Source organism: Diplotaxodon limnothrissa, linkage group LG4 (genome assembly GCF_057381915.1).
Source record: "Diplotaxodon limnothrissa isolate DT_005_m linkage group LG4, D_limnothrissa_male_GT1.1, whole genome shotgun sequence".
NCBI classification, from domain to species: Eukaryota; Metazoa; Chordata; class Actinopteri; order Cichliformes; family Cichlidae; genus Diplotaxodon; species Diplotaxodon limnothrissa.
The window spans coordinates 4,653,870-4,681,065 of NC_140599.1; the positions used below are offsets into that span (position 1 = coordinate 4,653,870).

Here is a 27,196-nt window from a genome sequence, read left to right on the forward strand (position 1 = left end):
GAGATTTTCCTGGTCTGGCTTTTTATAGCAGATAACCTTAAAAATATTCTACAATGTTCTGCATATAAAGTTTAAATTTCTTCAGTATTGAACAACAGAAAAAACAGGCTTTCTTGTCCGAGGTCATTTAAGTGAAAACAAGAAAAGAAAAAGACAGCAGCCACAGCGCTGTAAACAACGGTAGACTGGTGGGTAATAAGTGAATGAATAACACAGAAAACAGAGATTGGAGACGGGAAACTGTTCTTGAAGTATAGCGAGAGATAGAGAGAGAGCTAGCTGTGCATGAAGTGTGATTTTAATAGTCGTGGAAGCAAAACAGCAAAATTCATGACGACATTGATCAAATGTGAAGCGCAGTTTGCTGCTCCTTTTGCTGCTGGCTCGGTGGATTTTGGTTGGAGAGAGACAAAACCTGCAGCTCAGAATCAGCGCAAAAAGACGTAAACACAGCGGACCGGACGCATCGGGATCGCTGAGCTCCGACAGCGTGTCCGTCTACGGGCCGTCGGGTGAGAAAGCCGAGAAAGACAAAGCTGATTCTGATGTGTCGGTCCGTTCTGTGTTTACGTCTTTGTGTGGAGTCCGTGTACCTGCTCTCATCTGCTGTTTGGTTGTTGTTGAAATGGTTTTGTGAGCTTTAATCTGAGAATCTGGCATTTCTGGCAAAACACAGTTATATTTAAAAGTCGATTCAGGATTTAATGAATTGATATCGCTTTATTCAAGCTACTCACCTCCCACTTCCACCTGCACTTTCAACTGGACCACGGCCAATCAGAGAGGTCCCGCCCCTGACTATCTCTTTTTTTTTTTTTTTTTTTTTTGTGTCCCGTTTGGATCTTTAGCCATCAGAATTGTTGTCTTAAGGCCAAGAAAGATGCCAAGCGGATTTATTTTACCAAGTGGATCATCATGGCCTTGCCATATTGGTCCATTTGATTGACCTTTATTATAATTATGAATTTATTTTATTTTCAGTTCCTACAAACGGGACAGACATGACTGGGGGATAGGACAGGGAGAAAGAATGAAAGAAAGAGAGGGAGAGAAAGAAAACCAAAGGGGAGAAGAGACGGTGAGAAGGGGGAGAAGAAAAATAAAAACAAAAACCAAACAACAAAAAAAAAAAAAACACCTGGGTCACCTGTATGGAGAAAAAAACCAGAAGAGAAAGCAAACAGCTGTGTGAAGGACCAAAAAGCTCTCCAGAGAGTGATCCGTACAGCATTTGCGACCAATATGGTCGCAGTCTAGAGCCCTGGCACATGTTGCATTTCGAGGAGAAATTTATTTTGAACGAAGAAAAGCTCAATTTAAGTGAACAAAATTCATTGCTGCGTGCAAAAAATGTACTTCAGTGTTTGCTAGTATCCATATACACATACAATAGCAGGCAGCCCCTCTCCCTCAGTTTTTGCATTTGCATTTTGCTGAGTTCTCTGCGGACCTGCTCGCAATGTGTTGCTTGCAGTGTTGCCAACTCCTCAGTAAGGAAAATCGCTATTGGCTGTCCTAAAAGGCGCTAGAAGTCGCCAAATGATGTCATCGCCTAATTTGCATAATTGGTCATGCTAATATTATTGTAACCTACGCTGTTGGAGAGAGAAATAACATCGTGGGAGAGACATGAAGTGAGTAAAAAACGTCCTAAATGCAGTTAGAATTTATTTAGAACTACAAATTAAATTTCTTTTAGCAATTATTGTTTTTTAATGTCACAATTCCAACCCTGCACCTTTATCCGGGCCTGGACCGGCAAAAGTGACCCGAAATTGGTACTTTGGTGGAGTTACTTTGTGTGTGTGTTTATAAGTAGTTTTAAACCTTGTGATCCACAAAACAGCATAACAGTAAAGGAAGAACTGACTGCGTTACAGTCAGTGCGGGACCAGCGGCTTCGCTCATGCGCGATTCATTTGCCGTTTGGACGCACAGGTGTGAACGTCTCCTGCCCTGATAGCAGCTGGGGGAGGACTATCCTCCACCTGTGAGTGCTTTGGCATGGGTGAGGTGCCCAAGGCAGCACCGCTGCTTGTTGAGAGTAAGAGCGATACGCGTTTTCACGTCAAAAAGTCGTCATAAATAAGTCTCCAATAATACCAGAAAAAGTCGCCAGAATAGTCGCTTTTTAGAAAAAAAGTTGCTAAGGGGGTCTGAAAACTTGCTAAATATAGCGACAAAGTCGCTAAGTTGGCAACACTGGTTGCTTGCGCTCTTAACGCCGTTATATTTGTGCCACAAAACCAACCAATCACAGACTTGGATGCAAATAATTCTACAAATAATACATTTTTTGCACACAGCAATTAATTTTGTTCACTCAAAATAAATCGTCAAACACTTACACTTGCAATGTTTTTTTTGGTTTTTTTTTACATGCGCTCAAATTTTTATTTTTATTTTTTAATGTGTGCTCAGAATAGTGGCACAAAAATAACGCTATAGTTAAGCTAATTAATCCAGGGAATAACACAGACATGCTTGGATGTCCACTTATATTATAAGGGGAACATACCGAAAAATTTTCTAATCTTCACATTCACCATCACTGTATTTTAATGCGAGTTTTTAATTACCTTTTTTACACTGTTAAATATAGTTTCTACAGCCGAAAGGCAGTAACTACTATGGCTTGGTACACCCAGCCTGAAGAAAAGCTGCCGGACTACACTTTGTATGTCTTCTGACTCAAACTGGGTCTCTTCCACAAAGTCCTCATCTACAAACTCGAACATTGCAACTAACAGCTAGATTTTCCTGTTTTAGTGCAGCTAGCCAAACAGCAAGTGGCCAATTGCCGCTAAGAGACAGACCGTGAAAGTGGACAGCAGAGGATATCTCTGTTTCTTAGCGTAAAACTCATAGTTGCAGCCAGGGACAACACAAAACGGATTCCCTTAAACTGATTTTTAGTTTTAGTGTCCTTAATTTCCTCTGAGTTGAAGTCTAAAGTCTATTAGCTACCAACTACATGATGTCACGGTCTGTACTGAAAGAAGGTGGCGCTAAACAGGTTTTTAAAACTTCAAGGACTTATTTCTTAAATTCAGTTTTGTCAGTTTTTGACAACTATTGCTTAAGACCACTTTAAAAATGACAAGAAAATCTGGCATCACTTACTGGATGCTTAACAGCAAAATATTAAAGAATGAGGGATGGATAAAGACTTTTGCACAGTACCATATAGATATCCTGATCTAACTTCAAATCCTTATGAATTGTTACTTTGTTCTTTCTCCATGGCTCTTGTTTATTTATTTATAGTTATAGATTTTAAAATGTTTTTCCAGATTATAATGGATGTGCCTGCGTTTCTGTGCACCTCTACAGATGTTTGTATTTGACAGATGGAAGCTCCAGGTGGTTTCTGCTGTGTGTGTGATCGTTGTGACCACATCCTATTTTATTCTGACGAGAGATGTTATCACTACACCAAAACTGAGGTAAAACTCAACCTCCGAGAAAGATACAGTATGCTCCTTATGCATTTTAGCAACTTTTTAAGTCCAAATACTTGCAGTTAGTGGAGTTTGGGTAATTTGTGCATCTAAATTGCCCATAGGTGTTGTCTGTTTTTATAGTCGTGCAAATGTCTTCATACATGTACACGATTCTTCAAAGATCAAAAAATACAGCATGAAAAGCACATACAGTGGCTTCATTGGACAAGGTTCGTTGTTTTTAACACTCTGTTTCACATCAGCTCTTTGATGTATACGTATGTTACAATTTTGCTCTTTTCTTGCTGACGGACCTGCAGTTTAATCCTGCTTTAATGGGAAATTGTGTCTTGTAAGGAAGCTCTATGAAGATCCTTTTTAGCAATATTTCTTCCTTAACTTTTTATTCCAGCAAAATACTGTGGATGATTTTCTGCCTGTGACTGATTACTGTGATTAATTAATGTGTGGAGTCTTTTGTGCCATGCATCTCCAAGTTTCATTTCAAATTCAAAATTTCTGAATCACATTTAGATTCTGTATGATTTGGCCATCATGGACCACTTGCTTCAAACAGCATGTGGATATGTTTCTCTACAGAGCAATAATAGGCAAACGTTCAGTTTACCCTTTGTCCTCTTTACTATCCAGTGCCAATAGTTACCAGGTACTCTGCTCCAAAATTCTGCTTTTTGATTCTGATAGATCTAATGAACAGTGTATTCTTATCATTAGATCTAAACGTAAAAGTGTCTATATCTGTTCTGTGAACTTAAAACTGATGAAGAGAGAATTAGATATTTTCCTTGAGCACTGCTACTAGTGAGCACTAGTGTTTCAGGTTATGGGTTTGTCTATTACATGATCTGTTTATTGTATTTTTGCATTGCTGTTACCGGTGGTCAGGTCTCCCTTGTAAGGAACCCAGTTGTACCTTTTAAATAAAAATAATATAAAGAAACAAAGTGATTTTTCTACAAGACTGTGGAATATGGCATGTTTTTTTTCTGAAAACACAAATATTAAAAACAATGATACCCTGTTTCTATCATTACTTCAGATGTAATTTAGTTTCATAAACCAGGGTTTTTTTTGTTAAACTTTAATATCAGTCCATGAAAGTACATCTCCAAACCAAATGAGGTTTAATAATAATCGTTGTACTAATTATAGTTATACAGTTGTGTGGCATAGAATGAGTGTTAGGCTTTAAAGACATCTGATATACCCTCACCCTTCTACCCTTCCAGTTCATCTCTCCCCACGCATCTTCCCTCATCTGGTCCCTGCACTTGTCCTGCTGGCTCAAGGCTTCTTAAAGAACACCTCCCCAAGGATCAATATGAGGAGTTGGTGCAATGGCGAACTAAGGAATTCCAGCAGTACAAAGCCAGGTAGATGGACGGAGTTCACTAAACTGTTAATCGTTTTTGTCAGTGTTATTTTAGCAGGACAACAAAGAATGATGCAGTACTTTTTTTTGTTTAATTCAGACACCAAAACTATTTCCAGCAAACAGTTCTTCATTTAGAGATTTCAGTCTAATCTAATAAGTAGGTACAATTTACAGAAGTAGAAGGTTCTTGCACACAAGCTTCCTCATGGAACCCAATCCAGATGTGGAGGTTATTTCTGAGTCTGGTCGAATTTCATTTTTAATTTAGCCTATTTTTTCCTTCCGACCTCTGTTTGAATTATGAGAATGTCCTTCTTTTATTTTTTTTGTTAGCTGGCAACTTAATATTTTGACTTATTCTTCAGATTTCTTTAAACTACTATATTGTGCAAATGTCTTGAGTCAACCATAATTTCTATATATTTTGCATAAGAGAGACCAGACTTTCAGTTTTTTCTTTCTTTAGTTTTTCTTTCTTTAAGTGCTCACTGGGCTTTATAAAGGCTATTCAGTGCTTTTTAAATCATTTTCAGTCCAGTTCTTCTACCTTGAAAGAGAATGTTTTTTTTTTTTTATAACCATAACAAATGTGTTAGACCAGTGCTAACTTGAGAAATCTTGTGGGTGTGTAACTCTTATCAGCTGTTTAAGCCACATTTTATGGATGCTGGGCTAGGTCTTTGGGAATGTGAGAAAACAAACAAGTAATTTCATGGTGTATTCTGTCTCTGCATCAAGTAGAAATTACTTCTGCATATTTTTAAGTTACACTTGGTTATAAATCCAACATGATGTCACAAAGTTTGCAGAAATATTAACAACAGTTTTAGTAACGTACTCATGACTGCATACTTTTAAAAATTGATTTAAGAGTAATGTAAAAATTAGTGGTGGGCATTTAGTGTGTTAATTGCAATTAATTGATTAGAATAATAATAATAACTTTTTTTATATAGCGCTTTCAAACAAAGTGCTGAACAGTTATTAGAAGATAAAAAGATGAATAAAATAAAAAATAAAATAAAACCAGTACAGAAAAAACAGTTTTTTTGTTCCACAAAAATGGAGCTTGAAAAGAAAAAGCATGCTCCCCAATAGTCTTTTTTTCTGGCTTTAGGAACTTTCAGAAGGCTAGTATCCTGAGATCGAAGAACATGGGAAAGAACATAGAGGTACAAAAGGTCAGAAAGATATGAAGGCGCTAAACTTTAAAATCTGCTTGAAACTGATTTCCGTACTGGGGTAATGTGCTCAAATTTCCCAGGTTAAAATGCGAGCAGCTGCATTTTGTATCATTTACAAACCTTTAAAACCTTCCTTCGGTAACCCAGAAAGAAGAGCTTTACAATAATCAAATGCAAAGGCACAAATGCATGGACAAGTACCTCTGCAGTGTCCAGTGATAAAACTTGCCTGATTTTAGCTATGTTCTTTAGGTGATAAAGGGCAGTCGTTGTTTTCTCTTCCACATTGGACTCAAAGGAGAGCACCGTGTCAAACCACACACCCAAGTCTTTTACCTTGTCTTTGCAATTTATGACATAGTCATCAATTTTCAAGGTGAAATTTTGGGACAAGTACTTAAATTTTTGTGGTCCAATGACCATCAAATCTGTCTTATCAGTATTAAGAAGCAGGAAATGATCAGATAACCAGCTACTAATGGCAGATAGACAAGCTTCTGATTTAGACAAGTCAACACAGTTTCAAAGCTGCAGGTCAATAGCACAACAATAAAAGGTTACATTAAAAGAATGTACAAGAACAACAAAAGGCAGCAGACAGGTAGGATCTCAGCCATTATAAAACATTTCCCGCAACTCCTATAAAATGTTCTAGCCTATCCAATAAAATACAGTGCTCCGCAGTGTCAAAGGCGGCAGCATTTAGATCTGGCAGTAATAAAAATGAGGTTCAATTATTGTCTTCATTTACCTACAGATCGTTTACCACTTTGATTAAAGCTGTTTCTGTGGTTTGGTCTAAAAGCAGACTGAAATCGCTCAAACAGGTTGTTGGTTGACAGTGTGCTGCTATTTCCAAGCCTGTAGAAATACTTCTAATCTGGAGCATCACCAGCAACGCTCGGCTTTCCTACAAATTCTTCTCAACTTCATCAGTTCCTCATTTAGCGAGGTCATAAGGTTCCTTTGACAACATTTAACTTCTTTACAGGAGCAACAGGTCAAGAATTGCATTATTAAAGTTCACAGTCAAAGTGTCCACAGGTAAATTAACTCTAAGCAGTGCTTCAGGGTTAATGTGACGAGATGACCTGAGGGGCAATTTTTCCCTCTCAGAGGCTGGAGATGTAGGAATTAAAATATCAAATAAAATTGCTAAATGTTCTAAAATAGGTAAAAGACAGGTTTCAGTACGTACCCCAGGACAACGTCTAGGGTGTAGCCCTTGCATGTTGGCCCAGACACAAATTGTGTGAAATTTAGGGACTCAGTTACATTCAAGAAGTCTTTAACCAGGGATTTATCCTCACAACATAGATGAAAATTAAAGTCTTTGTTTTTTCATATCACTCACTATGAAAGAATCCTTTCATACAGCGACATGTCAACAAGTCTGAGAATTCCGAAATCAACAAGTCAAGAGCCCTTTCTCAATTCTAAGTACGGACTCGCGTTCTCCGCGAGACCGGACTTGCCGAGAACGCACGGGAGTACGGACTTGGCGAGAACGCGAGTACGGACTCGCGATTTGTACAATTGGAACACCAGCGTAGTTGATGATGTCACAGGTCTGGAGTTTTTACTGCCGTCCCCTTTTAATTTAACTGTGATTAATATGTTATGAAGCTTAACTTTAATCTCAGCCAAACCGACTTACTCAGGAACAAATAAAACCGGTGCTGCGTCCGCATCACTGCAGCCGCAGCACCAATCTGTCTGTCGATCTCCAGCTCCCTTCTCCCATCACTCGCGAATAAGACCCCGAGATACTTTAACTCCTCCACTTGGGGCAGGAACTCATCCCCGACCCAGAGTGGGCACTCCACCCTTTTCCGGCTGAGAACCATGGCCTCAGAAACATCGGAGCACGTTTGGAAATATATAGAAATACAGTGGGGCAAAAAAGTATTTAGTCAGCCACCGATTGTGCAAGTTCCTCCACCTAAAATGATGACAGAGGTCAGTAATTTGCACCAGAGGTACACTTCAACTGTGAGAGACAGAATGTGAAAAAAAAATCCATGAATCCACATGGTAGGATTTGTAAAGAATTTATTTGTAAATCAGGGTGGAAAATAAGTATTTGGTCAATAACAAAAATACAACTCAATACTTTGTAACATAACCTTTGTTGGCAATAACAGAGGTCAAACGTTTACTATAGGTCTTTACCAGGTTTGCACACACAGTAGCTGGTATTTTGGCCCATTCCTCCATGCAGATCTTCTCGAGAGCAGTGATGTTTTGGGGCTGTCGCCGAGCAACACGGACTTTCAACTCCCGCCACAGATTTTCTATGGGGTTGAGGTCTGGAGACTGGCTAGGCCACTCCAGGACTTTCAAATGCTTCTTACGGAGCCACTCCTTTGTTGCCCGGGCGGTGTGTTTTGGATCATTTCTTTACTACCACAATTCTCCAAAATCCTAGAAAACCTGTTTAATAAACGATTAGACAAATTCTTAGATAAATATAAATTACTCTCTGACAGTCAATATGGATTCAGATCAAAAAGATCAACATCTCTGGCATTAATCGAATCAATTGAGGAGATTACGAATGCTATAGATCAGAAACAGTATGCAGCTGGAGTATTTCTGGATCTCAAGAAAGCATTCGACACAATCAATCATAACATATTAATTAATAAACTGGAACGGTACGGGATTAGGGGGGTTGTACTGCAATGGGTGAAAAATTATTTAAGTGACCGGAAACAATTTGTGAAGCTGGGTGTCCATTCCTCATCATGCTTGGACATTGCTTGTGGTGTTCCACAAGGCTCTGTACTGGGTCCAAAATTATTTATTATTTATATAAATGATATTTGTAAGGCATCTGATATATTAAAATTAGTATTATTTGCAGATGACACAAATATTTTTTGTTCTGGGGGGAATCTAAAGGAGCTGCTGGATACAATTACTTCAGAAATGTGCAAAATTAAAAAATGGTTTAACAGGAACAAACTATCGCTAAATCTAAGTAAAACTAAAATTATCTTATTTGGGAATTCCCTTAGAAATGCACAAGTGCAGATTCATGTAGATGGTGTGGAAATTGAAAGAGTACTTGAACATAAGTTTCTTGGTGTGATTATAGATGATAAATTAAACTGGAAGTCTCATATAAATCATATACATAACAAAATTTCAAGAAGTGTCTCAATCTTGAGTAAAGTAAAACACATTCTGGACCACAAATCACTCCACATTCTCTATTGTTCCCTGATTGCACCGTATTTGAATTACTGTGCAGAGGTTTGGGGCAATACTTACAAATGTTCGCTATCATCAATCTTTATATTACAAAAAAGGGCCATAAGGATAATCCATAAAACTGGTTACAGAGATCATACAAATCCACTATTCTTAAAATCAAAAATTCTAAAATTCACAGATCTGGTTCATTTTCTCACAGCACAAATTATATATAAAGCAATAAATAACCTGCTTCCTGACAATATTCTAAAAATGTTTTCTAAAAGGGAACGGGGATACAATTTGAGGGGGGAATTAAATTTAAAACATCCTCGTATCCGTACAACATTAAAAAGTTTTTGCATCTCTGTGTGTGGAGTGAAGCTGTGGAACAGACTAAGTAAAGATATGAAGCAATGTCCAAGCATGGCGCAGTTTAAAAAGCGGTTTAAGGATATGGTTTTTACAGGGTACAGGGAAAAGGTAGAGATTTGATAGGGTGTTCTTGTCTAATATTTTCATGTGTGTGCGCATGCACGGGTTTGTTGGTATGGATATATATATATAATTGTAGGCTGTGTATCCTTGAGGTGTTAATGGGGTTATTGAAAATGTGTATATGTGCGTATGTGTGTATATACGTATGTATGGATAGATAGAAACATATATGTGTATATATTTAAAAATAAATAAATAAATAAATAAAAATAAAAAAAAATTACACATAACATATAATGTAATTGCAAGGAGGTATTTCTGTAGTCTATTGATACTAGATAGTGGAAAAGGGGTGGGATTAAATAAGCTTATGCTTCTTCCTGCTCCTTTTTGAACATGGACGTTATTTGGAGTTGTGGTTGCTCGTTTTCCTTTTGTTTGCTTTGTTCATTTGTCTCTTTTAATTCTATTTTTTTTTATACTTTTTCAACATGTTCAAAATAAAGATTCAATCAATCAATCAATCAATTGTCATGTTGGAAGACCCAGCCTCGTTTCATCTTCAAAGTTCTCACTGATGGAAGGAGGTTTTGGCTCAAAATCTCACGATACATGGCCCCATTCATTCTGTCCTTAACACGGATCAGTCGTCCTGTCCCCTTGGCAGAAAAACAGCCCCATAGCATGATGTTTCCACCCCCATGCTTCACAGTAGGTATGGTGTTCTTGGGATGCAACTCAGTATTCTTCTTCCTCCAAACACGACGAGTTGAGTTTATACCAAAAAGTTCTACTTTGGTTTCATCTGACCACATGACATTCTCCCAATCCTCTGCTGTATCATCCATGTGCTCTCTGGCAAACTTCAGACGGGCCTGGACATGCACTGGCTTCAGCAGCGGAACACGTCTGGCACTGCGGGATTTGATTCCCTGCCGTTGTAGTGTGTTACTGATGGTGACCTTTGTTACTTTGGTCCCAGCTCTCTGCAGGTCATTCACCAGGTCCCCCCGTGTGGTTCTGGGATCTTTGCTCACCGTTCTCATGATCATTTTGACCCCACGGGATGAGATCTTGCGTGGAGCCCCAGATCGAGGGAGATTATCAGTGGTCTTGTATGTCTTCCATTTTCTGATGATTGCTCCCACAGTTGATTTTTTCACACCAAGCTGCTTGCCTATTGTAGATTCACTCTTCCCAGTCTGGTGCAGGTCTACAATACTTTTCCTGGTGTCCTTCGAAAGCTCTTTGGTCTTGGCCATGGCGGAGTTTGGAGTCTGACTGTTTGAGGCTGTGGACAGGTGTCTTTTATACAGATGATGAGTTCAAACAGGTGCCATTCATACAGGTAACGAGTGGGGGACATAAAAGCTTCTTACAGAAGACGTTACAGGTCTGTGAGAGCCAGAGATTTTCCTTGTTTGAGGTGACCAAATACTTATTTTCCACCCTGATTTACGAATAAATTCTTTACAAATCCTACCATGTGGATTCATGGATTTTTTTTTTCACCTTCTGTCTCTCACAGTTGAAGTGTACTTCTGGTGCAAATTACTGACCTCTGTCATCATTTTAAGTGGGGGAACTTGCACAATCGGTGGCTGACTAAATACTTTTTTGCCCCACTGTATATACTATCTTGATAAACCGAGCAGATATTTGAAGTTTACACAGCTACATCCTCGCCTGCAAATATCTTAAAAGTTTATTTTGTGACCCAGAAAAAGTAATATTTTTTAGCCGCGCTCCTCCGCCATTGCCGCGTTTGAGTTTTGGACAGAATGCATTCTGGGATATTTAGCTGTACCAAGTCCACACAAGTCACCACCGATGCATGCTCAATAAAATGGGCGGAGCGAGAACAAATCAGGGAATTTTTCGCGTTCTCGGCTTGATGCGTACTTCGAATTGGAACAGTACTTGGTCTCTGACTGATGACGTATCATGAGTACATGAGAACACAAGTACGCATATTGAGAAAGGCCCAATATATTTAAGTGGATAAAAGGTAACTATAGTTAGAACCACAGGACAGCTTAAAGTCAGGAGCTGGGAGTCAAATGAGGTAAAAAAAAAATCTATTTGCATTTAAAACAGTCTTTGATGATAGAGGCAACCCCGTCTCCCATCCCAGACAACCTGGGCTGTTCCAGCAAAGGTGCCACTTCACCAGCGTGAAGCTGTGTCTCAGTTAGGAACATAACGTCCAGCTTATTACTTCCCCTCCTATACTGTTGCCATTGCGACGAATAAAACTGTAATGGGTGAGCATACTCCGATAACATCGGGTAAACTGGAAGAAGGCAACGCTATTTGGCGGCAGAAAAAAGGTCTAAACAGCCGTGATCGCTAGTGGCAAGGACCCGCCGCATCCAAGTTCTGACTCGCGTGTGCTTCACAGATTGCACGCCATGTATACGTCCACTTTTTCAGCGCTTCCTTTCTAAAGGATTCCAGGGTGGATCACGTTGATGCAATTTATCTGGTACCGATGCCAGAGGCGGCAGGACTCCTCCAGATCGCTCACTAACGCAGGGGAGCATCAGCAGTGAGTCACGGATATTAAGAAGCGTCTGTTGCTTATACACCAACAAGGAGTGCATTTTTAAAGCTAGCAGGTACAGCACTATGAACACAATACATAAACATTTCAGAACTAAGAGACGGCATGCTGGCGCCATCTTGACCAGGCTTAAGACAGCAGGCTAACACATATAAAAAAACAAACAAACAAATTAACCGATGCACACAGCTACAGAAATGGAAGAATCAGAAGAAAGCATGTTGCTAGGACTGATCGGAGGCAAATTTCATTTCAAAAGACTACCCGACGGAAGCCTTGAAAAAAAGCTTGGTTTTGTGCAAACTGTGCAAAAAGGAGTTGGCATACCACCGAAGCACTTCAACCTTACACCGCCATCTAAATGCAAGGCAGTGAGCACAGAAACTGTGGGAGCTGTTGGCGCTAGCAGTTCGAGTACCAACAAAAGGTGTCAACAGCCCAAACATGATGAAATTACTGTTTTAAGGACCAAAATTAGTAAGTCAACACAGGACAAACTTACAAATTCTCTAGCAAAATGGATTGCTCGGGACTGTAGACTACTATCAGTGGTAGGGGGTTGGAAAATGTGCTACAGATTTAGATGAGGAAGCCCTGTGTAAAAGGGCCCTGAGTTTGTGCAGAGCAAAAGCCACCATCAGTGAGACAGACTTCCCGCTACAGTGGTGGTCCAGTTGATCAGTGAATCACCCACAGCTGTCTGTCCTGTCCTACAAGTATTCGATTAGTCCTGCCGCTTCTGTCCCATGTGAGAGACTGTTCTCACCTGCAGGTCACACAGTAACAAAAAAGAGAGCTGTGAACAGGCTAGTTTGTCTAAGTAACTGGCTGCAAGAGACAGACAGTAAATAAGAATGGAGGTAATGTGCATCCATTGTTTTTGTTTTTTTTTACTAAAATGTTTAATAATCACACTGTTTTAGCCAAATGTACAGAATAATGTTGGCTCAGAGTTTAAAGGTGAAGCTGTTCAAATAACCTTTTATGTTTCTGCCTTATTTTTTTTAGGATGAAAAACTGCACTTTATGTTGAAATATTTATTACTATTATTTAAAGACGAATATTAAAATTTACTTAAAGTACATTAATCCTAACAATAGAAAGATACCCTGGGTATGTTGATCTCACTTTGTAGTATAGGGCCCAGAAATGTATGACGTTGACACACAGAATAGGGGTCTAGTCACACCAGCTCTTAAAAAGTGAGAAATGTTGATCAGATATTGATGAAGGGGCAAGGCAGCAACCAGCAGTTGGGGCGGAACCACATCTAATATTACTAAATCTCAAAAGCTAAAAAAAACATAACTCAAGAGGTGTTTAACTATTTTCATTTTTTTTAGCCACACTGAAATGATTCCATGTTTGTTGAAAACACATGCTTTATTTCCCATATGGATAAATGTATTGCTTATCCAATAATGCCACTACTTAGATTGACCTTTGGCCTCATAGTACTTATTTGTTGCTTTGTAGTCATTATACTTGATTAGTCAAAATGATCTGTGTTTGCATACACCTCATTTCTTCCACAGGACAACTTCTGTACTGTCCAAGCTGCTGTTTGCTTTGCCCAACTCTCCTCTGCAGTATCCAATCCAAGGTTACACAGTACAGCCCTTGTCCTCCTCTGTCATACCAGGTGAGACATGAAGAAATACATAGGTAATGAGTAATAAAAGAGATCACGCCAAATAAGGCACTGCAGCATGTCATATATTATCAAACACAATTTCAGGGTAGAGCTACCATGGTTACAGACAGGAAGGTGGATCTCGATTTTCACATGTTCAGTCACTTCCTTGATCATTTGCCTTTTTAATTTATAAGGTCAATATAACCACTGACGTATCTATTTCTTTCCATCATGGGATGCTGTCACAGTGTGGTCATTTTAATTTTAGGTTTACAGCTGCATGCAGGAAAAAGAAGCAGCTACAAGGTTAGTGTCATAAAACAGTTCAGCTTGATAGGCAAATCTCACCAAACTCTGTTAGAATAATAGAGGTGCAAGATGGGTATCAAATATTTCTCCAAAGGTAGGACTTCCTGACAAATAGACCACAGTCTGTCAGACTCGGCCCCCACCGGTCCAGCACCATCACACTCAGCACCGGGTCTCCACAAGGATGTGTTTTGAGTCCCCTCCTGTTTACGCTCTACACATCCGACTGCTCCCCTACCCATCTCTCAAACACCATCATAAAGTTCGCGGATGACACCACAGTGGTTGGACTCATCTCAAGGGGGGATGAGTCGGACTACAGAGATGAGGTCAACAGACTGACTGAGTGGTGTTCAGTTAACAACCTCCAACTGAACACCACGAAAACTAAAGAACTTATCTTGGACTTCAGGAAGGGCAGAGCAGACCCGGCCCCACTTTACATTCACGGGAGCTGTGTGGAGAGGGTACACTCCATGAGGTTTCTGGGCGTGCAGATATCTGATGACCTCTCCTGGACTGCAAATACTACAGCGGTGGTTAAAAAGGCCCAGCAGCGTCTCCACTTTCTGAGAGTGCTCAGGAGGAACAACCTGGAGGAGAGGCTGCTGGTGACATTTTACAGAGCCACCATAGAGAGCATCCTAACGTACGGCATAACAACATGGTATGCAGGGTGCTCAGCTGCAGACAGGAAAGTACTGCAGAGGGTCATCAACACAGCCCAGAAGATCACTGGCTGCTCTCTGCCCAGCCTGGAGGTCACTGCAAACTCTCGGTACCTCAGCAGAGCTGGCAATATCATCAAGGACCACTCTCACCCCAGCAACCAACTGTTTGAACTATTACCGTCAGGCCGACGGTACAGGTCACATAAAACCAGGACAAACAGATTCAGGGATAGCTTCTTTCCCAGAGCTATCACCGTAGTAAATAAGCACAAAAACAATTGAACCTATTCCATACCGTCACTGTCATTATATTAATGCTGCTATCCTGTATATATTGTACATACTATTGTTTGAGTACTTACGATTGTTTTTTTTGTACTTTTTATATTTTACATTTATATTTATTATTGAAACTTGCACCAAGGGAGTGGCACTCCAATTTCGTTGTACTCTGTACAATGACAATAAAGGCTATTCTATTCTATTCTATTCATATAAAAAACAGTGAACTTCAAGGCTGCCACTGTAGTATTTCTGCTTGGTGAAACTTTAAATTTCCTCAAGTATGACTACTTGGAGTACTTTTTAGTTTATTCAGATTTTTCTATTCTAGGTGGTCTTAAAAGTCTCTAAAGGTATCCTGACCACAGATATTCCACCAGCAGAGGTCACAGTCGAAGGTGAGATTGCACTTCTCATCAGTTTATATACAAATTGGTGACAAAAAAAGCTAGAACTCCTATACTAAACAAATCTGTTATTTTGTGGAGGTTAATTTGTTGGCTTAATTTGTGTCTGATATATATCTTAAAAGGATGGGTCACTGCAAATCAGGAATAAATATGTTCTGAGTCATTAACTTTATTGTATGGTAGAACATTTATGTCCTGAAAGTATGAATAGGGCATGGAGGGGTCACTGCATGATATGATGGGTTTGATATGTTATGACATTCACAATCAAACTTCAATCTAAAGAAGACACTGGAATGAAATGTTGTGAAATTGTAATTCACAGGTTCTGGTGAGAAAGAATTGATAATCAAGTCCAGGAGCCTGGAGCTGCTCAATGACGTGCTGGTCAAAGTGTCCTATACTAGCACAGTCTACCATATCAACACTGGAGACCTTGGTCTGCATTGTCTGGGAACTCAGAGTCTTGTCTTTTAAGCCCAAATCTTCTTTTTAGTGTACAATAAGTATTTTTTCTTTTTCTTTTTTAGTAACTTTCCAGTTTGAAAACCATGAAGCTGTGTTCGCTATTGCCATCTAGCAGCCTCATGTACCAGTCCTGTATGACATGGGGACAGGTAGGAATCTATTTTTCAAACAAGGGTATTAAAAAAGAGAGAGAGAGAAATGCAGGAAAACCATGAATTTTATGAAGGTTCTTTCACAGTATATGCCAACCCAATTTGTCCGTGAAGGTTCTCAGTCATCCAGGTCATCGTAGTCAAAGGAGCTTGCAAAGAAAAGCGTCTGGACTTCTTTAAGTTACTAGAAGACGTTTCACCTCTCATCTGAGAAGCTTCTTCAGTTCTAAGGTCAAATGGTGGAGAGTCCCAGATATAAACCTAGTGGGAGTATCCCCCCCACAGAGGGACAAAAGGACCCCCTGATGATCCTCTAATCGCCTGAGCCAAGGTGTGAAACTGGGTGTGGGTCCCAATCAACCAGAGTTTAAGGTGAGCTCATTGTGAAACCTGGCCCCACCTTATCATGTGAATTCCTGAGATCAGATGGCCCAGGATGTGAGTGGGCGTTAAGGCGTCTGGGGAGGGATCTCAAAACTGGATTATAGATGGCAGAGAGTTGGTGTCGTAAACCACCACCTCTGTTCAAAGATGGTCGCTCACAGTGGACATAGATGGCTTCTTTCACTCCTCTTTCAAACCATCTGTCCTCTCTGTCCAAAATGTGAACATTGGCATCCTCAAAGGAGTGTCCTTTATCCTTAAGATGCAGATGGACTGCTGAGTCTTGTCCTGTGGAGGTGGCTCTTCTGTGTTGTGCCATGCGCTTGTGAAGTGGCTGTTTGGTCTCTCCAATGTAGAGGTCTGGGCATTCCTCGCTGCACTGTACAGCATACACCACATTGTTAAGTCTGTGTTTTGGCGTTTTGTCTTTCGGGTGAACCAGTTTTTGTCTTTCGGGTGAACCAGTCCAGGAAAAAATTTCCTTTGTGTCTTCACCAAAGGACGACTGTTTGCCTTTCCTGGACTGCGCTGTGCACATTGAAGAGAACGGCAACCTCAACATCGAAGTTTACCGGAAGCCCACACACACGGACCAGTACCTCCTCTTTGACTCCCATCACCCTCTGGAACACAAACTTGGATTAATTAGGACCCTACACCACCGGGCAGAACATGTTCCCTCTAAGCCTGAAGGAAAAAAGAAGGAACACACACATGTAAAGGAAGCACTCAAAATGTGCGGCTATCCTAAATGGGCGTTCTTAAAGTCAGCAAAGAGGCACAGAAAAGAAGATCAGACACCAGCGAGGGAGGACAGACGTAACAACATTGTCATCCCCTATGTAGCCGGTGTATCAGAGAAACTCAGGAGAGTTTTCTCCAAGCACGACATCCCGGTGCATTTCAGACCCAGCAACACGCTCAGACAGAAACTGGTTCACCCGAAAGACAAAACGCCAAAACACAAACTTAACAATGTGGTGTATGCTGTACAGTGCAGCGAGGAATGCCTGGACCTCTACATTGGAGAGACCAAACGGCCACTTCACAAGCGCATGGCACAACACAGAAGAGCCACCTCCACAGGACAAGACTCAGCGGTCCATCTGCATCTTAAGGATAAAGGACACTCTTTCGAGGATGCCAATGTTCACATTTTGGACAGAGAGGACAGATGGTTTGAAAGAGGAGTGAAAGAAGCCATCTATGTCCACTGTGAGCAACCATCTTTGAACAGAGGCGGTGGTTTACGACACCAACTCTCTGCCATCTATAATCCAGTTTTGAGATCCCTTCCCAGACGCCTTAACGCCCACTCACATCCTGGGCCATCTGATCTCAGGAATTCACATGATAAGGTGGGGCCAGGTTTCACAATGAACTCACCCGAAACTCTGGCTGATTGGGACCCACACCCAGTTTCACACCTTGGCTCAGGCAATTAGAGGATCATCAGGGGGTCCTTTTGTCCCTCTGTGGGGGGAAACTCCCACTAGGTTTATATCTGGGACTCTCCACCATTTGACCTTAGAACTGAAGAAGCTTCTCGGATGAGAGGTGAAACGTCTTCAAGTAACTTAAAGAAGTCCAGACGCTTTTCTTTGCAAGCTCCTTTGACTGCCAACCCAATTATTTCTTGTATCTTACTACTAGTTAGTGGGAATAGTGTGTTGTTAAAATATTAAGTATTCTAAGTTAAATTCCCCTTCACAATTTTTTTTTTGTTCCTTGTGGATTATTAAATCTATAACTCCTTTGGCTGAGTGCTTTGAAACCAGATGCGAAAAATAATGTGTTGTACAATGCCTTTTTTTTTTTTTTTTTTTGCCTGTCCCATTGGTTCTTTAGCCGTCAGAATTGTTGTCTGAGGACCAACAAGGATACACAATGGATTTATTTTGCCAAATGGATCATCGTGGCATTGCCGTATTGGTCCATTTGATCGACCTTTGTTTGTATTATTTATTCTATTTTCAGTTGTTACAGACGGGACAGACATGAGTGAGGGATAGGAAAGGGAGAAAGAAAGAGGAAGGAAAAGAAAAACAGAAGGGAGAGGGACAGTGAGAAAGGGGGGGGGGGGGGGATCTCCTGGATCACCTGTTGAGAGAAAAAGAATAGAAAACAAGCAAAAAAACCAAAGCAACTTTCTAAACACAACACCATCACATTAATCTGTGTTGTTGTTCTAAAGTGCATTTAAAACAAGGGAGAGCATGGTGCTGCTGCCAGAGAGCAGCAGGTGTTAGCACGGCCCCTCCCGAGAACCCTCAACGTCTACATGGATTTAAAATTGAGAGGTGGGCACCAGCGCCAGAGGTAGGTTTGAGTACACAGACCGTCCACTGGACGCCGTTAAGGCCCTATATATATGTGTGTGTTATGAGAGTGTAACTAATGTGGATGTCTAAGTTGTCTAAGATAAAATTGAGGCACAGGTGGCCAGAAGGGGACAGAGGGGGGGAATGTCTCCCCTGCACCCTGGTGACACACCTGCCCCCCAAGGCCCTACCTGTGTGGGTGAGTGTGGTGGAGCGGGAAGAGGGAGGTAGCCGGGGATGGGGAGGAAAAGGAGGGAGGGGAGGATACCCCTCCCTAGGGCCAGCTCCCCCGCTGACCCCAGTAGGCACCCCCGTCCTCTGGTACCCACCAAGGCAAGGGAGCCCAGGTCCATCCAGACCGGGGCCTACGGTAGCAGCACTGCCAAGCCCCACAGGACCCGGGGCAGCCCATCCTACCCCACCGCAGAGGAAACTGTACCCACCCCAACATTCAATCATCTCCCAGACTACACAAGACAACAGACACCCAGGTTAGGTTTATTCTCCACCTCTCCTATGTCTCTCCCCCACCTGCAGAGTGCACTCCTGCAAGGATGGAACAACCTCCCCGCCAGTTGGAGAGCCCCCCAGTTAGGCCGATGCACAAGAGGCCCCCTGCGCCAGGGCTGAGCCCCCGTGTGTTGTACAATCTCACCAGGTCTAACCTGGGTCTCTTTCGGGTCTCCATCCATCCATCCCATCCCATAGCGGCGCCGGGTCATGGGGGCAGCAGCCTAAGCAGTGAACCCCAGACCTCCCTCTCCCTGGTCACATCCTCTAGCTTGCTAAGGGAGCGGCTAGCCACCCTTAGCAAGCTCATTTCTGTCGCTTGGATCTGCTCAACAATGTTCTCAAACGAAGTCAGCAGCGCTCCATCCGCACTATACACAGTGCAGGTAGAGCACTGCCTTCCCCTCCTGAGTCGCCAGAAGGTTTGCCAGAATCTCTTCAAGGCAGTCCGAAAGTCTTTTTCCATGGCCGCTCTGAACTGCTCTCACACTCAGGTTTTTTGCTTCACCCACTGCTCAAGCCGCGTTCCGCTTGGCCTTTCAGGGTCCTCCGGAGTCCCACAGGCTAACCAAGCCCGACACAACTCATTCTTCAGCCTGGTGGCTCCCTTCACCTCTGGTGTCCACCATTTGGTTCGGGGGTTACCACAACAACATGCAACAACGACCTTGCTGCAGCACTTCAGTGTAGTGGCTTCAGCAATGAAAAGTTTGGTGTTCAATTTGCACAGTTTGCACAAAACTCATTCTACTCTGTAGCAGATGATCTGTCTTATTTTCTTGAAACATTTCTTTCCTTCTGTCTGTCAGATATCAGCTCTCAAGTTACCATCGCCACAAAGACCTTCCTGCGGTACGAACAGCTGAAGGTCTTGTTGGACAGTATCCGAAAATTCTATAGCACCATAAAAGTTATTGTTGCAGATGACAACTTTGAACCAGAGCACATTACCGGAGAAAACATCCAACATTACATCATGCCTCCAGCACAGGTATGCATAGACATTTAGAACTTAAGATTGTGTGTTTTGTGGGTTTTTTTTATTCACACTCAGTTTTATCAGACATCTTGGACAGAGCAGTATAATTATTGAAGGATTTATTAAAAAATATAGGATTTTATGCTTTTTTCTTTTCTAGAATTAGACTTTAAATCACTCATCCCCTAAATATAAGAAGAGTGGAGAGGAAATGCTCAGTGCATCACATGAAATCCTCCAGTAGTCTGAGGGTAGTGAAGTGTGCCTTCATCCAGCCCTACGAGTAAGCTTTTAGAAGAAACGTTTTGCAGCTTTTAAGATTAGACTCCAGAGTTTTGGATTAGTGATTTTAGAAACTTTCAGAACAATCTGATAATATTGAATTACAATAGTCCAGTCTAGAAGTAATGCATGTCACAAGTGACTACTTACAGCTCAGAGGGTAAAGGACCATTAAAACAGACTGTAAAAGATGTTTTCATCCTCAGGGCTGGTTTGCAGGCAGAAATCTGGCTGTTTCCCAGGTAACCACCAAGTACTTCCTGTGGGTGGATGATGACTTTTTGTTTACAGAGAAGACAAAGATAGAGAAGCTTGTGGAGGTGATGGAGGCGGTCCCTGAACTGGATGTGGTGAGAATGAAATAGCTCATGTTATCTGATTATGTTTTCTTCTTTAAATAGAACACTAACTGATCTATGTACATAAAATATATATATCCATTTCTGTTAACAGTTGTAAGCCCCCCCCTCAAATTTGCTGATCATTTTCATCACTAATGTGATCTAGGTTCCTGCAGAATTCTGCGTTTTTGTCAGATTTTTTTTTCTTCTTTAGCTAAATCAGATGTTTAGTTCCATCATCTGATCTGTCTGCTAAACCGCTCATCTTCTTTGCTCTCTTTTTATGCTCAATAAAAGAAGGATTTAGCAAGTGGAACCTCAAAATTTAGGAAAGATGAGGATCTTCTGATTTAATCAAAAACTTGTTATTTATGTAGCCATTTTAAACAGAGGCAGCTACTTACGTAAACACACCACTACATCATCCAGTAAGTGCTAAAGTCTTCTCTGTAAATTCCCCAGTTGTACATTGGAATTTTTTATGGTTTTATTTTCTAACTGGTGATGTACACAGCTGTAAAACGTTATAAGTTGTGTCAGAAAAGCAAAGAACAATTTCACTGAAGAGCTCTGCCCGTTGTCAACCTGAATTTGTAAATGCGGTTGTGGGTCCTCTGTGTGATTCATCAGCAACAACAGAAGGAAACTATTTCCATTACACTGATCCATCACATCATAGAGCCAATGGAATGCAATGTCTTCCACTTAGCAGAGAATCTTATTTTCTTTCAAGATACAGCTGTAGGAAACTTAAATAAAAACCTTTTATTTAGTAGAATATGCTAAATTCACAATCTGAAGGCCAACTCTACCAGAGAACGTCAGGAGAAGTTTAAACGAGCAGCTCAGTACTTTCAATAAGTGCTTCAGGATCGAAATCCTCTCTTTTTACATTTAAAAAATATATATCTGTACTTTCCCAACCAGATTTTTGGAAATAGAAAGTCAGTTTTCTGTATTGAAGTGTATTTGTGATTAGTCACAAAAACACATAGCCCAAGAAGAAAAAATGTTCCCCCAAAGGTTCTTTAAACTCTGAAACAACTTGAAACTAAGATAAAGAATAAAAACAGCGAGGGATCATCATCATCATCATCAACAACTTTATTTATAAAGCACTTTAAAACAACCGCAGCTGACACAAAGTGCTGTACACTGGAACTGTAAAATAAAATTACATGAGATATAAGTAAAAACCAAATAAAAGAAGAGTGAAATCATTAATTAAATAACTACTTCAATTAAAAAAGAAACTAAGTCTCACTGAGGTTAAAAGCCAAGGAATAAAAGTGGGTTTTAAGACGTGATTTAAAAGTGGACAGTGAAGGGGCCTCTCTAATGTGCAAGGGCAAATTATTCCATAATTTTGGAGCCACAATAGAGAAGGTCCTGTCCCCTCTGAGTTTCCTCCTGGATCTCGGTACCTCCAGGAGCAGCTGGTCACCTGACCTGAGAGACCGACAGGTAGGGATGGGTATCGTTTAGGTTTTATCCGATACCGGTGCCAAACCGGTACTTTTGAAACGGTGCCGGTGCTTAAACGGTGCTCAAACCGGTGCTTAAAGAATGGAGAACACAAAATTGGTCCAAAAACCTCTCATGTTGTTTTTTTGTAAAAAGATAACAATGTTAGCCTTTTCTGCAGCTATGGGGCATATATGGTATCACTCTTGGCTAGAAGCAGTGCTTAAACAATGGAAAAAACACAAACTTTGTCCAAAAACCTCTCATGTTTAACTGTTTTCCACTTTTTCTTTGGTCATTTTAGCCTTTTTGGCCAGGGTGAAGGGCGTATCTGCCATCAAACAAGAAGACAGCCGCATGTAACTACGACGGTGTTTGCTAGTTCACCTTACATGCATTAATGTAATAACGTGGTTAGCCTACTCAATGTAAATTACACACAAACAACATTAAGCTACTCACGCAGAGAAGAACGGCTGCTGCTGCCATCATCATCCTCATCATTTCTGCTACACTGGCAGGGCTAGGGGCCAGGACTCTACTCTTCGGGTTTTTGGGGGATGTTGCATAACAGGCACCACACCCGCAGTAGATGTGCACGGTGTGAGGTCTTGCAGCAAGCTATCAAATACGGCGCATTTCTGGGCTTTTAAAAAAAACGCTATGCGTTGCCAGGTGTTTCATCGGATTTGAGGTGTTACCTCCTTTGACAGTATCACAGTATCAGCTTAAAGCACTTGTTGCTGCTGAGTTTGCATATTTTGCTGTGAAGTACAGCCAGACTTTTGACCGCTTTGCCTTGGGCATTTTAATCTGTAGCTCTGCTCTAAAAGAACGTACGTACCTGGCCCCGCCTACTATCCTCGGAAACGTAAAATGATTGGCTAGAATCTACAGGGAGTGCAGAATTATTAGGCAAATGAGTATTTTGTCCACTTCATCCTCTTCATGCATGTTGTCTTACTCCAAGCTGTATAGGCTCGAAAGCCTACTACCAATTAAGCATATTAGGTGATGTGCATCTCTGTAATGAGAAGGGGTGTGGTCTAATGACATCAACACCCTATATCAGGTGTGCATAATTATTAGGCAACGTCCTTTCCTTTGGCAAAATGGGTCAAAAGAAGGACTTGACAGGCTCAGAAAAGTCAAAAATAGTGAGATATCTTGCAGAGGGATGCAGCAGTCTCAAAATTGCAAAGCTTCTGAAGCGTGATCATCGAACAATCAAGTGTTTCATTCAAAATAGTCAACAGGGTCGCAAGAAGCGTGTGGACAAACCAAGGCGCCAAATAACTGCCCATGAACTGAGAAAAGTCAAGCGTGCAGCTGCCAAGAAGCCACTTGCTACCAGTTTGGCCATATTTCAGAGCTGCAACATCACTGGAGTGCCCAAAAGCACAAGGTGTGCAATACTCAGAGACATGGCCAAGGTAAGAAAGGCTGAAAGACGACCACCACTGAACAAGACACACAAGCTGAAACGTCAAGACTGGGCCAAGAAATATCTCAAGACTGGTTTTTCTAAGGTTTTATGGACTGATGAAATGAAAGTGAGTCTTGATGGGCCAGATGGATGGGCCCGTGGCTGGATTGGTAAAGGGCAGAGAGCTCCAGTCCGACTCAGACGCCAGCAAGGTGGAGGTGGAGTACTGGTTTGGGCTGGTATCATCAAAGATGAGCTTGTGGGGCCTTTTCGGGTTGAGGATGGAGTCAAGCTCAACTCCCAGTCCTACTGCCAGTTTCTGGAAGACACCTTCTTCAAGCAGTGGTACAGGAAGAAGTCTGCATCCTTCAAGAAAAACATGATTTTCATGCAGGACAATGCTCCATCACACGCGTCCAAGTACTCCACAGCGTGGCTGCAAGAAAGGGTATAAAAGAAGAAAAACTAATGACATGGCCTCCTTGTTCACCTGATCTGAACCCCATTGAGAACCTGTGGTCCATCATCAAATGTGAGATTTACAAGGAGGGAAAACAGTCCACCTCTCTGAACAGTGTCTGGGAGGCTGTGGTTGCTGCTGCACGCAATGTTGATGGTGAACAGATCAAAACACTGACAGAATCCATGGATGGCAGGCTTTTGAGTGTCCTTGCAAAGAAAGGTGGCTATATTGGTCGCTGATTTGTTTTTGTTTTGTTTTTTGTTAATGGAAAATTGTATTTAGTAGTCAGTATAATCTTTTAGTGATATAAGTTTGCATATGGTAGAATACTGCATGTAGTTATTTGTATTAGGAAATATTCAACCATGTATACTTAGAGGCATATAATCAATTGTGTGTGATCTCTAACAGGCTGCAGGCTTGGTGTGCACTCCAGGAATGCACCCCCACGTCCTGGGAGCATGAGAGTTCGTACCTTGTTTTATTGTTTTACGGTAGGATTAACGTAGCTATGTCTGTTTTAGTTTAAGTGCTTCTTTACATATGGATGAACTGCTGGACTTCCTCACCATGTTATTTAGGGTGAGGGGGAGACTACCCTTTCCTGACCAAGGACGTACCTTTTGTGCTTTCATGACCCTTTGATCAGCAGGACACACACACACACACACACACACACACACACACACACACACACACACACACACACACTGAAGTATAAATAAAGACGGGGCAGTGCTCAGCGCGAGTCTCAGTCTGGAGGCTGCCCTTGCTAGCAAGAAGTTCTGTGTGTTTCTCTTCTCTGAGTCTTTACTGAAGAAGTGTTTTAGAATATTTTCCCTAACATTTTTGAATGTCAGAAATGTATATTTGTGAATGTGGAGATGTTATATTGGTTTTTCACTGGTAAAAAGAAATAATTGAAATGGGTATATATTTGTTTTTTGTTAAGTTGCCTAATAATTATGCACAGTAATAGTCACCTGCACACACAGATATCCCCCTAAAATAGCTAAAACTAAAAACAAACTAAAAACTACTTCCAAAAACATTCAGCTTTGATATTAATGAGTTTTTTGGGTTCATTGAGAACATGGTTGTTGTTCAATAATAAAATTATTCCTCAAAAATACAACTTGCCTAATAATTCTGCACTCCCTGTAAAGCGTATCACAGCTCAGGAAAAAAAAGCACCGAAATAAAGCACCGAAATGTGCGCTGCTTTTCGGTCTGGTTACTACCGTTTATGATGGCACCGGATACCGGTACCCATCCCTACCGACAGGGTGTGTGGAGATGAAGAAGCTCAGAGAGGTAAGGCGGGGCAAGACTGTGAAGGCATTTAAAAACAAATATAAGAATTTTAAAATTAACTCTAAAAGACACAGGCAGCCAGTGCAGAGAGGCTAGCACGGGGGTTATATGCTCTCTTTTTCGAGTTCCTGTTAGGAGTCGTGCAGCCGCATTTTGAACCAGCTGCAGACGTGAGAGCAATGACTGACTGACCCCAACATAAAGTGAGTTACAGTACTATTTTCAAAAGTAATTAGTTACTTAGTTAGTTTTTAAAAGCGTGATACACAACCTGAATAAAGCAATAGACCTTTCAGACCAATTCTATTTTTTCTGCATAATCCATCATATAAAATGTCATGAAATGAAAAATGATCTTTTTAAAAATTGTTTCATTAGTTTTAATCTTTCATCTCTAATCTCTTTAATATACAAGTAAAACACAGCAGAAAATAAATAAAATTAAAGACTCAGCAGCACTGAGTCCTGTCGCTCTTAAATCTATTTTAACCTGTTTAGCAGGAGTGGGGCTGGTTGAGGGTTTGCCCGTTGTCGCAGCAGTCATGTCAGTGGGGTGGTCCGGGGATTTCTCTGTGAATGTCACATTCCTGCGGCAGCGTGCTCAGTGTTTGACAGATTTGAAGTTAAATTTTTCTCTGTAGAAAGAACGTTTCTTCCGACGCAGAGTAACAGCGGACGCTAATGGTTTTGTCACTTTTTACAGAATCAAACTCAAAGTAATGTCAGTACTTCCACACTTTAAACCCTGCATGGTCGTACTCTCCCCCGCACTCCATATTGTTCATTGTTAATCTGCACACGTCTGTTGCTTCCACGGACATGCATGCTCTTACGTCATTGTCATGAGACACTCTCACAAACAAAATCACAGTTTAGTAACGCAATAACGTGTTAATGACTTTTTTTGCAATAGTAATCCCTTACTTTACTCATTACTTGAAAAAAAGTAATCGGATTGGAGTAACATGTTACTGCCCATCTCTGTTCATGACAATATTTATAGCTCACTCTTCGGTTTCTCTTCTTTTTAGGTTGGTGGGTCAGTAAAAGAGAATCAGTTTTATTTCTCTCTTATCTATGAAGAAGGAGAAGAAACTGAAGGTGGCTGCTTATACAGGAAGTCTAATAAGAAATTACATTCAGTTCCTGGTTACCCACAATGCTTTTTGGCCAGTGGAGTGGTCAACTTCTTCCTGGCCCGTACAGATGCTGTACAGAGGGTGGGATTTGACCCTAAGCTACAGCGGATAGCACATTCAGGTAGGTCCAGATCTCAGTTTGGTTTAAAAGTGACAATAAGTGGGGGCTTCCAGTTTTGCTGAGCTATGATAACAAAATGTTTTATTTTAAAATACTTGTTGTCTTTTTTAATCTAGAGTTCTTTATGGATGGCCTGGGCTATTTACTTGTTGCCACTTGTGGTGATGTATCCATTGACCATCAACATGTAGCCAGAAGTGCTCGTTATCGCAAGTTCAGAAATCCTAGAAAGGATGACTCAGAATTCAAATTGCAGCTTCATTTCTTCAAAAACCACCTCAAGTGCATCAAATATGGATAG

General features: G+C 41.1%; 1 protein-coding gene across 1 annotated transcript; it reads left to right on the forward strand.

Moving 5' to 3' along the window:
* Positions 1-2,630: 2,630 nt before the first annotated feature.
* LOC146633077 (beta-1,4 N-acetylgalactosaminyltransferase 2-like) lies at positions 2,631-27,196 on the forward strand. The gene is given in 11 exon segments (XM_085352903.1): positions 2,631-2,677; positions 4,694-4,837; positions 13,759-13,865; positions 14,128-14,165; positions 15,453-15,519; positions 15,857-15,970; positions 16,062-16,148; positions 20,176-20,357; positions 20,834-20,977; positions 26,667-26,895; positions 27,012-27,196. Coding segments are annotated over 11 exon segments (1,344 nt in total).